The sequence below is a fragment of the Chamaea fasciata genome, unplaced genomic scaffold, assembly GCF_029207755.1.
Source record: "Chamaea fasciata isolate MVZ Bird 193981 ecotype frontalis unplaced genomic scaffold, bChaFas1.0.hap1 SCAF_10, whole genome shotgun sequence".
In the NCBI taxonomy this organism is placed as follows: domain Eukaryota; kingdom Metazoa; phylum Chordata; class Aves; order Passeriformes; family Sylviidae; genus Chamaea; species Chamaea fasciata.
The window spans coordinates 26,152,616-26,164,741 of record NW_027094095.1 but is presented as its reverse complement, the minus strand read 5'-3'; the positions used below and the strand labels follow the sequence as shown (position 1 = coordinate 26,164,741).

The following is a 12,126-nucleotide window of genomic DNA, read 5'->3' as shown; positions in this document are numbered from 1 at the left end:
ACACACGCCCCAACCAAGATGTTTTAAGGCTCTGTCCTCAACAGGACCTTAATGAAGACACACTGCTAAATGCAATTAGGAAACACTAATCAACATGTGTACATCTCAACTGCTGGCAACAGCATCTCTATGGATACTGCAGCTTGCAGGTCTAAGCGAGACAGACCCCAAAATAGAAACTGTGATGTTCAGCTAAGTCCTATCTCCACCATTAGAAATGTTTGCCTGCTGCAAGCGATCAGTATTCCTCTTAAAATGCAACCAGATTAATAATAAAAAAAAATTTACATCTTTTCCATAATTCACCTGCTAATCTACAGCTCTGTACCACACTAACATTGCTTATGGAAATAACCATCTCATAAAATATAAGCATTCTTACTTCTGTAACACACCTATGGTAGACAAAGTTACAATGAATTACTGAAAATAATCACCATCTTAAAGATAGTGAGCAGATAATAGAAATTGTAAACTTGAGAAGCTTCTGGGAGCAAAATAATGAGAAATCAGCTTTGAGTAAGCAGAGGCAGGTGTTTACTCTGATGACTTCACAAAATGACTACCTCCAAAATGGCTTAAATGAGTGTAAGTTTTAAAGTACTGCATGGGATAAATATCTCAGTAATGTTTAAATTCAAACAACCTATGCTAAGCTCAAAGACACATTATTATAGATTATGAATATATTATTCATCAGTGAAGGACAAAATATCAAGTACCTATCTATCACAGGTCAGGCTAACAGATCCTATTGTTTTATCCTAGATAAACTATTAATCTCTGTCCTACAGAAGAAAAGCACGCCACAGGCCAAAGCAAGTATCTTCCTTAAAAAACGTAAATTAACAAACATACCCTGAATAGCAAGAAATTAAAAACGTACCAAAACTCCTCTTAAAAAGGTGAGCAGACCTCATGGATAACAATCCCCTGGTTAAAACACAGTTCTGCTCAAGCACCCAACAGGAGCTCTGCCAAGCTCAGCCCCTGTTCAGGCTGGGGACAGGGGAACTGAGACCACCCCAGCTGTCCTGACTCCCAGCCCCACAAATGACATTTCACTTAGACATCAAAAGGCAACTGGAAATAAAACAGCCACTATTAGAGATCAGGAGAGAGGAATGTCCTAAGAGCCTAAACACATATGAACTAATGCTTGAGTACTAAAAAAGTCAAACCAACCAGGTTACTGTCCTCTGTTGGCTATGCTCTCCTTACAAGACACAGCAGTCACTTTACACCTGGAGCTGGATCCACTTCCATTCATTTCACCTCAAACAAGCTGGTGACAACACTGACACTGCCGTTATTAAAACTACTGCATCACCCTGGCCATGGAGGTACCCAGCCCAAGTGTCCTGGCCCAGCCCAGTGCTGAAATAATGGAGGAGAACGCAGCTCCTCCAGCAGCCGTATCAGCTACATACGGCTGCAAAGCTCCTCAATCACCACAAAGAACATCACACAAATAATACTCACTTTTGCACTTAGCAAAGACTAACGATGGAAATTAAACTCAATTTCTATCTCAGCATTTAGATTTGCGAGCACTTCTTTCAGTAGTTGGGTGATGACAAGCACAGACAATAAAAAAAAAAGATTCTAAAAATATACTACTCTTTTTCCCTGGATTAGTGTGTCTACAGTTAAATATAAACCGTGCTCTATAAATTATCAAACACAATGTCAAATTCTGAAGTGCTCTCCGGAATCTCTCATAGAGCACATGAAATACAGAATGGTAATTTTGTCCTGGCCCAGTTAGTCTAAAGAACAATATGCTACTGTGCTGGATCACGGAGTTAAGTTCCTATCAACGGTCACACTAAAAATGGCCACGGCCACCACCGTAGCTGCACACTGAATTTTTCAGGACCCTCCACATCAAGCAAAGAGTTTAATTTCCCGAACAGCTGCTCTCACAGGAAGGGAATCGACAGCAACATTGTCACAGTATAGCTGGCACAGGCATATTAGGAAGAATTTCCAGCATTCATGCTTTTTGCTAAAAATCAACTTCCCCCTACTCATCTACTGCCAGTAACTTCATTTGGAACAAAGATATATTAGAACTATTTTTATTGAAGAAGCATTTATTTACATACATTATTACTTCTACGGAGTCGTGACTGTGCCTTCTGCTTTACAGAAATAACATCTTTGCCCACAAGATATTCTGCATGTAGTAAAGCAAAAAGTCACTGGCCACCACTCAAAGATCAAGAAGGACCAACAGAAGGTTAATACAAGTATTGCAATTAACAGACACATTTACAAACCCTTTAAAGCAGGCAGAAAAGCCAAATACCCCAAATACCTCTGGTCCCCAAAGCAGAATGTGTTAATGCTCCACCACAGTGTAGTGACTTAAATATGGGTTATTTCATGCCGTTGAGTCATGAATTTCACATTATCTAACATTCAACTGCTACTGACTATGGGCGTCTATGTATCAGCTGAAAGGGACTGAAAAAAGGCCTGGCCTCCCCTCCAGATTAGCCATCAACTCATTAAAAAGGTTTGTTAGTATTTTGCCCATGTAGTTTTTTATGACCCTCTCTAACCAGAGCTACTAGAACCAGGTTGACTTCCACATACACCAAGCACTTAATAGACATCAAGAGTCTTAATTAATCCATGTATTAAACAAAAAAGTCCCCAATGTCAAACCTTCTAATGAAGCTCAGTCAAGCAATAATAATTCTCAAACTCACAAATATCGGTTTTGCTGTTAAGAGCAGTAGGGAAACATGGACTTTCGGCAACTGTCCTGACCAGCAGAAGCAGAGTCAGGATCTGAAATTCCACGTCCTTGCTGGGCAATTAGACATAACATTACAAGAGGAGGCAGCTCTACCTCCAATTACAAACTGTGAGTAAACTGCTGTCTTTGCTAGCTTTCCAGAACGCAACCATGAGAGATTCTTAAAAGGAAGAAAACCAAGAAGGACATGCATCCTTCAACCCTCATGTCCCTAACTAAGGCTTTTCAACAGCACTCAGCCTGGGAGAAAATACTTGGAAGTTCTCAGGAAACCACTCAGCCTCTCCAAAGTCAGACACAATCACAGGCCAACAGGTAGGACCGGGGCACAATTACCTGCTCCAGCAGCAACCTTTTGGGGCCTCTACATGGAGATCAGGTGGGAACTCCTCACCAACCGTCCCTCTGGAAGCGAAAACCCAGGGAAGTGGTTTGGGTTTCCTTCCGCGGCTCGGCAAGCGCTGCCGGGTGCACAGCAGAGCGGCCAGATCGGAATCGGAAGGACTAGCGCTACCAGAAAGGCTCCAGTGGCATTGCTGCCCTCTGCCAACACCAACATCACTTACGTGGGCACGGGTGCGTTACGTGTGGAACCTTCTCGAAGCGCCGCAAGCGAGAGCCACCTCCCATAGTCACTGGCGTCTGCTTTGAAACAAACACACATTATCGCACCGCCTTCACCTCCAAGGGCTCCGAATGCTCCGAGGCCACCAAATGCCACCGCCCTGACTCCAAAAAACGCCAGCGCACGTCTCCAGACTGGGAAAACTACCAGCAGCAACGTACACAGAATTTTATAGCAATTAGAGAAGTTTAATTTTAAAAGAATAAATGAAAGCTTATTTTTCCCCCAGAATTCAAGGGCAAATAATTTCCCATCACAACAGCATTGCTGACGCAATTGCGCGTGCCTTAGCAACGAAGGCGTACTACAGCACTTTATATACATCACGCCTCTAAATATTGTCAAAGCCAGGTTTGCATCTTGCTGCGCAACTACATCTCATTTCCAGAGAGGACACACAAAGGTTTAGCTACCCTTTGTTTTAATTAATTATTTTTCTTAATAGTCTTTCTTTTCTCCCCATTTAATTAACAATTCCTAACTGGTTCTCAGCATTTCCCAACTTGTACAGATTTTCTTAGCCATTGAGGTAAAAGTCCTCATGTAAGACACTGGCAAGGGCAGAACAATAGGTAAGATGGGCTCTTCGCTTCCTCCCTACTTTTTGGGGCTCTGAAGAAGCAATAATGCATCAGGAGCTCCATTAGGGATCACAGATTTTCACCACAGAAAATAAAGCCCAACCTAACATTGCTGAGCTAATTCTTAATGAATTCATGCAAGCAATGTAAATGCTACAAATAAGACAACGTTAGGCAGTTTCAAGAATTAACTGCATTCTTATTATAATCTCATCTGAGAGTATTTGATTTCTAACACTGATGTTCCAACACTATTGCACACTCTGAATATTTAAATGAGTAAACAACAAACAAAAGGTCTCATCTTCAGTGCCCCAAGCTATCATCCAAAACTAGTTATAATTAAAGGTGTGAACAACAGAGTAACAAACCTGCAAAGTCAAGGTTCTGAGAAATTAATGGGCATCACACCACTGCACCAGTTCAAATTTATCACTCATTATCTCCCCGACTAGCACAGTGCTGTTTCACATATTAGTGCCTCCTTCTCTCCTCCAAGCTTTCCCTGCCTTTTCTAGATGGCTAATTTTATACAATTACTGCCTCTGACACGTTGAGACCTTTTCTCCCCTCTTTCTTCTACCTGCTGTAAAGCTAGTGACCTACAAAAGCTCCCTGGCACCTAAAATATTCCAGTATTTAAAAAAGTAAAGACTGATCATTTGAGGGGAAAAAGCAAGCAAGCAAGCAGTCTCCAAGTACCTGTTTCTCCAACATCTTCCCTTTACATTATCTCAACTGGTTAAATGTACCAAAGGCTAAGGTGAGGTACAGGAACCCTTTAAACATATTTTATTAGGATTAAATCTATTGTACTTGTTGAATCGCAACACTGCCCTCCTCTTCACAAAGTTCCTTAGAAAAATTAAAAATGTGCCTTCTTTTAAAGTTGCTCCAAGTCCTACACTGCTGGTAACTAGACATTTACAGAAACGATTGGGAAGTGTTACATTACACAAGCGCCCTTTCCCTCCTCATCCAAATCTCAGTGTTTTCCTTAACATCCATTCAAATAGGAAGGCAAAATACACATGCACAAACAGACACAAAAATACACGCATACCCATCTCTTCCTCCACCCTACACAGAAAGGAAGAGAGCAAGAGGAGAGGAGTGCAAGGGGGAGGGGTGACTTTCCATCACAGATAAGCAAATTTTGCAAAATCTGGCCCACTCCTTACAGAGGTATCATGCTTTTCAACATCACCTCACTTGCAAGAAAACTGTTTGTGCCCACTTCTCCCCCAAAACCCCAATGACATTGAAAAAATACTGCATTGCAGTATTTGCCAGTGCATCGGAGTGTATCCAGTTAGCTGTCCCACAGACAAACAAATGTACATTTTAATGTGTCCAGGCACGTAAGTGAGGTGTCCAGAGGACAGAGATTGCCAAAACGGACAAGTGGATTTGTCAAGTTATCTGCATCTCTCTCCCTCTCACCATAATATTCTCTGCCACTGTCCATTTCTTGCCTGGGCTGTTTGCTGAAATTATTTTCAAACTCCAAGTTCCCAAAGAAGACACCAAATTCCCCTGCCAGAATATGGGACACAATCATACCTTATTTCTTTTGAAAAACCTCAGGGTGAAGAGTGGCTCTAGGTTATGTACCAACAGTATGACAATTACTCACAGAAAACAACCTGCATTTATTTAGTACACTCCCAGCATACCAAGTAGGAAGGTTGAAGAAAAAAAATTCCCCGTTACTTAGAAGATACTATTAAAAAAAAATCCATTAAATATATGTAAGAATAATGCAACTAGATTTTCTTTCAATAGTCACAATATTTAACAGGACCAAATAAAGATGATGAAGACTATTTCAAACCCATTCAAATGGGATTTTTAAGTATACCCCTTGCAGCTCATTTTAACCATCCTTTGTCACAACAGCTCGGGCTCACTTTGAGAGAGCTCAAAAAGGTAAAATTAATAAAGAGGAAGAAAGCAAAGGAGGCAACCAAGCCAGTCACCAGTGGAGAGGCTTCCCTGTATCTAACATGGGAACTTGATTAGCAGAGTACACGGGGACAGGATTTTAAACTGATGGCTGCTATTCACATTGCATCAATATCCAATTGTAATGTTTCCTCCTTTCTGACTAGTACACCAAGACAACAGTTTTTTAAAAAAGAAAAATGGCATGTCTAAGGACAACTACATTTTCTGTATCTTTTTGTCTCAATAGAAGGAGGTTTTACATTTTCACCTTTCAGTATTACTAGCAATCTTAATTCTACCCCACTAACTTAATAGCTATTTTTCTATAGGAAGATTTACAATGCAATCTTTTACATGCAGAAAGAAAATGTCACTATGTACATGCAGGCTGTATTCATTAATATAATCTTAAAACAAAGGAATGAGGAAGATCAGGGCAGGAACACGTGCACCATAAAACAAGGATTACATTATTTTTAAATCTTTGTAAAAACACAAAATTGAACAGAAAATGAAAATGTAACTACTAGCTGATGACTCTTAAAGCAAACAATGCAGCTGTGTATAATAAAAGGCACCCTTATTTATTGTCATGACTAAGTTAACAGATTTAGAACACAGTATCTCTGTTTTGGACAGAAGAAAAATTATTTTACTCTCACGTACAACTACAATGCATGTCAGAATGCATCTCTGCACATGCACAGACTGTAAAATACGGAATTTTACACATGCACACACCCCCTCAAGATTTTTTTTTCTCCCCCTCTACATTGTAAAGCAGTGCAGTTTTCAGAGGGCCATTCAATCACTTTTTCACAGAAAGGACTGCAGCAGAAGCAATACTTAAAACAAAGCAAATTAAAAGGGGTATTTAATTTTTTTTATTCCCATTTCAACTAAGCACTACCATTCCTGCTTGAATTTGCATTCCAAGTAACCCTGCACCAGAGAAAGGAAAAAAGTAAAAATATCAGCAAATCCAAAGACAGAAAGAAAGGCGTGTTCTATATGCTTGCTTTGCTTCTTATGCCTCCTGATGTGTGATAGATGAGCATCTTCTGGGCAACCACATTTTTCTATCTTTTACGCTACCGTCTATCACTTACCAGTCTACTATGCTTTTTTAACACTTCTAGCACCAGCAGCTCTTTCCCAACATTGTTTGCCACTACAATTAAGAGACCATCACAATTAACAAAATATTCAGCCGTGGTTTAAAAAGTAGAGCTGCCACAAGGAGCCCGACACTGGAAGTGGATATTGCTCCAGCAGACAGAATAGACTGTGGCTAAAGGTGGGGCCGGAGAAGAAGCTAAGAATAATTTCAGCATTTCTGTAAATTCCGCTCAGTGCCTAAACCCTAAAATATGGTGAACTTCCCTGAACTGATTATTCTGCCATATAACCATCTGATTTCGTAAAAATACCGATATCACTTAACACAAAATCACTGCTTAGGGTAAATTCATTCTACCTACTGTTCTCATAGGGACATTTGCTGGAAAATTCTAAGAAATGATTTGCAGAAGCTATCAGCTGTGGGAGTTCACTATTATACCTCTGTCAACTTCATTCAATATAATTTACATTTTTTTTTATACTGCCTCACAGGATTCCTTGCAATTTTTTGCACGTACAATTTCACAGCAGGGAGGGGGAAAGAAAAAAAAAGATAACCCTCTTTTGCAAAGGAGAAAGAACAGATGCTTAAAACCAGATTTCTAGAAATCACTGTAAGCCTGAGCCAGAAATGTAATTAACACCTATTTATAAAGAATAATTAAAGTTGTGACTGCCACAAAGAACAGCAGAGATAATCGAGGTAGCCCCTGCTTTTTTTTTTTTTTTTAGATTTTTTTTACACTGTTTGCAGTATTCCCACATGATTGCCACCTGCTCCCCCACTCAGCTTCCCCTATGCTCGTTTCCCCGGCAACCTTTCATTGGCTTTTCCTCCCAGCTATCGCTTTCAGTTCGGCTGCTCAGTCTAATCTTATTTGTTTTACACCCATCAAAACAAGCAGCTAGACAAAGACAATCCTGTAAGAATGGGAAAAGACCGTCGCTTTGTTTCCCCGGTTATAATAAATATCCGCGGCAAAAGTCTCCAAAACGCTAAATTCGGGGGAAGGGGGGGGTCCCCGGCGCCCCCCATCCCGGGGCTGGCAGGAGGGCCGGGTATTGTGCGGGCGGCCCCAGCCCCCACCCGGGTCGCCCCGCTCGGCGCAGCCCCGGTGCCCGCAGTTGTGTCTGATCATGCCATTTTGCACAATCTGTAAGGAAAAGCACAAAAGAGGGGACGAGATGAGCACGTCCGGGCTCCTCCGCCAGGAGAATACGGGCTAAAAATAGAAATACTATTTTTCACATAAATGGCTTTGACTTCTCCCGGCATTTAAAAAAGCACAAAACAACACGGCTCCCTCCCTCCCCCCCACCTCAACCCCAGCCCCCACCCCGACACAAAAAACACACACCCTTGCTTTCCATCCATCCATCCACCCATCCATCCACCCATCCATCCTCGACAGCACCGGCTCCATGGGAAAGGCGATACCTGGATTTTTAGAGGCGATTATTAGGTTTGCATTTAAGGCTGGTGTAATAGGAAGGGAGATTAAAAGGCATCATCGGCCGCCCGCTCCGCCAGGCACACGCGGTACCATGACACCGTGACTGTCAGCAGAGACCATCCGCGCTCAACTGAAACGCAACGTTCAATGGAAACGCTGTGGAGTGCCATCGCAGCTAGAGACGGTAAATGGATGTACAGATACATATGCACACACACGGGCAGACATATCCCACCGAAAAAAAAAATAAACAAGGCTCTCTAATTTTATTTTATGACTCACGATCCGCCGCCCTGAACAAAAGAAATTCGCGAGGCACACGAGAAACGAGACAAAACCCCACGAGCAGGCTCTCCCCGTTCACTTACCATTTTCAAGCCATTCCACTCCATCTGTGATCACAAAGATGGACCCTTACAGCCCCTCACAGAGTCAAAAGCAAAAAGAGCGTTATGTAAAAGCTGACATTCCTTCTTACAGCGCTGCTGCCCAACGATGCAACAAAATCGACATATACTAGGCACTGCAACACATACAAGCCTCCTCCTCTTTTTATGAGGTCACGACAGGAAACTCTTTGAAATACAATATGCAGCATTTACTGAAGCTCATATAAATCACCCTCTTTTAAAATTACCATACCTATTGCGCAGTCCACCAAAAAGAAAATTACCAATCTCGAGGCTTTTTTTTTTAAACACTCCCCCCCCCCCAAGGATTTTGCTCTGCATTTGTATCTTCAAAATGTCAATGTGGAAATTAACTCTCCCCCACCCTTGAAAAAAAAAAAGCCTCTTCTTCCTTTTGCATTTTAGTTAGCCACATACCAGCCTTGCATTAGAAATGAGCTTTTCTCTTTATTCTGAGAGAAATCGCAATTACCTTAAAATGACAAAGTACATCCTTTATTAAAGGATACGCAGACATTAAATATGAAAGAGAGAGAGCGAGAGAGAGGGGGAAAGAGAAAGGGAGGGGGGGAAAGGGAGAGATCATGTACAAACAGATCAGTAGCAGAAAACTAAATTCATGGGAAAACACAGACTGAGAATGATGCAGATTCGGGGAAAATCTGTATGTTAGCTTCTATATCTACCTCTATATAAACCCGCTACGATCAGATTTTAAATCTACTAATACCTACCATAACCATTCTTAATGGCAAATATTGGGTGTCTTGAAAGGCTTCAACTCTTCTAACGGTTTTGCTAAGGTTTCAGGGAATTATTTTATTATTATTATTTTCTCTCTCTCTTTTTTTGTTTTTTTTGGAAGATCCACAAAGCACACTGCTAGACGTTTGTGCAGCGAGAAATTATTATCGATAATAATAATAATAGCGGCAGCAATAATAATAATAAATAATAATAATAATAGCTAAGTATATTATCTCGTTGTCTCAGTGTGGTGCTGCGGCGGGAGGGCGGCGGCGCCGGCGGCGGGCGGAGCGCGGAGCGGCGCGGGGCGGGACGCGCGGAGCGGAGCGCGCGGAGCGGCGCGGGCCCTGCTGCGACTGGCGGCCGCCGTCGCCCCTTTACCGCCATTTATGGGACCATCTGTCAGCGGCGCCGCGCGCTGATTGGCCGAGCGCGCCGCGCGCGCGGGGGGCGGGCGGGGGGGGAGGAGGGGAGGGAGGGTGTGTGTGGTGTGTGTGGGGGGGGAGGCGTTGCGACATCAGGTGCTATTGAAATTAGCCGCTGCCAGATTGACAATGTTAATGATGCGGTGACCTCTACAACAACAGAGACCAGATTTCTGAACTGCTGCTTGTGTCTAGTAATTAAGGCCCGGCTGAAGAAACAACACGCAGCCCTGTATTTCTTTTTTTTAATTTTTTTTTTTTTTTTGTCGGTTCCCCCGGTTCCCACCCCTGGGCCCGGCGGTGCCGTACCTCGGCCATGCTCCAGTGCCTACATCTCCTTACCTCCTGCACGCTCCCAGGTCCGGCGTATTTTAACCACCTTATCTTTTTCGACAGTTGCTTTCCGGAGAAATGCATATTTAATGATGTGCCTCTAGGCTTAAAGGCACAACAAAAGCACTTTGACGTGCATTTAAAGCTGCATTTATTTTCAGGTACTATTGATTTTAATAATCAACCCATCTCTCCTTCCTTCCGCCCGGTGAGGTTTTTAAAAATACGTATTTTTAAAGCAGTGGATTTGATGTTGCTGCCACTTGACAATGTCTAAGGCACAGCAGACACTTCTTTATCGGGTGCTCCCCCTAAACGACAGTAGTATTTCAGAATTATTTTGCCCCTCGTTTCATTATTCTTCAGCTCGACAGGAAATAAAACGACAGCGAACTTTGGGTATTTAAAAGAATTTTCTTTTTCAGCCTTAGAGAAACGTGCTTAACTTAACAATGCACACTCATTAATCCTCCACTCGCTGCTACTGACAAACTAGCAAAACTTCACTTCCAAACAGCAATATTTTACCCCCTTCCCACCACGGCAAGTTTTTAAAGAATTCTCACAAGTTAGGAAGCATTCATTTCTTTCTCTTACTTGAGAGGTATTTTCCTAAAGCACGTTTTGTCCAAAGTAACAAGGCATGGCACTCTGTAATTACAGCAAACCTTGAATTTACATTTATCTCAACTAAAGCAACCAAGTATTAGTCTACTAATACACATAGGACCGTTTAGCTTTACCGTCCACAGATTCATTTTAGCAACTATTTTTTTTTTTTTGTAAAAAAAACAGTATCAATGCAAGCGTTTTTAAATGTAAGAGCTGAAAACTGAGAAAGCTAGGATGGGCCACATTATAAGCTCACTTAGCTCTTTCCTAGAGAAAGAAAACCTGACTACAAACCACCAAAACCATTTTCAAAACATGTAAATCAAATCATCATTGTTCTACAAGTTTCATTGTCTAAAAAGTATAAATATTCCCTCCACACTGCTAAGCTGGGGACTGACATTCAGTACATTTTAAATTTCTTTAAACCATAGACACGCTCAAACACACACAGAGACTAAACACACCAATAAAACATCTGAAATGTAGTAAAGCTCATAAAATCTAGCTAGACACAAACCAAGCAAGGAGAAAAATCACATTTAAAAAACAACATGCAATCTATTTGTGGAATGAGCAGTGAATTCAATTAAAATATGAACAATATGAAAGGCTGCAGAGGATTTCTCTCACCATGCATCTTTCTGAGCACATTTGTAGCTTAGTAAAAACTAGCATAGATTAAACTAGCCCATAAGACACATTTCCTCACTCAAATTGAGGTGACCTATTAGGCTGAACACACAGACATCAAAATGCTACAACAGCTAGTATATTACCACAAATTCTTGTGCAACCATACATCAAAAATTAAAGTTAGATTTGTAATGCAAATTTTTTACTTAAGGTCTCTTCAGGGGTTAATAACACTGGAGGAAGGCATTCACAAAATATTTTTAAGTCTTTTCAACTTCAGCTTACTTTGTTACTATAAATTCAATCTGCATACCAAGATTCAGCCATTTTTCTGAAACAATAATCGTACGCTGCTCCTCTCAAAAATTAGCTAATCTTATCCGTCTAGAAATTCAGGTACTCTGCACACCGACCACTTTCCCAAAAAGCACCCCACACACGCAGCCCTTCCGAGAAACACTAAAACA

At 41.5% G+C, this 12,126-nt stretch overlaps 1 protein-coding gene across 7 annotated transcripts in view; it reads right to left on the bottom strand.

Moving 5' to 3' along the window:
- Nucleotides 1-12,126, bottom strand: part of ELAVL4 (ELAV like RNA binding protein 4) — an 80,883-nt gene that overhangs the window by 51,340 nt on the left and 17,417 nt on the right. Inside the window, exon 1 of one of the 7 annotated variants that reach the window (XM_066192792.1) lies at nt 9,641-9,932. The exons of 4 other annotated variants lie outside the window; for them this stretch is intronic. In XM_066192792.1, coding sequence (XP_066048889.1) covers nt 9,641-9,649 — 9 coding nt within the window. In that variant the 5' untranslated portion in view covers nt 9,650-9,932. Of the gene's footprint in view, nt 1-8,480; nt 8,835-8,864; nt 9,052-9,640; nt 9,933-12,126 lie in introns of those variants that run through there. 2 more of the 7 variants (XM_066192790.1, XM_066192793.1) reach the window with 2 other exon arrangements.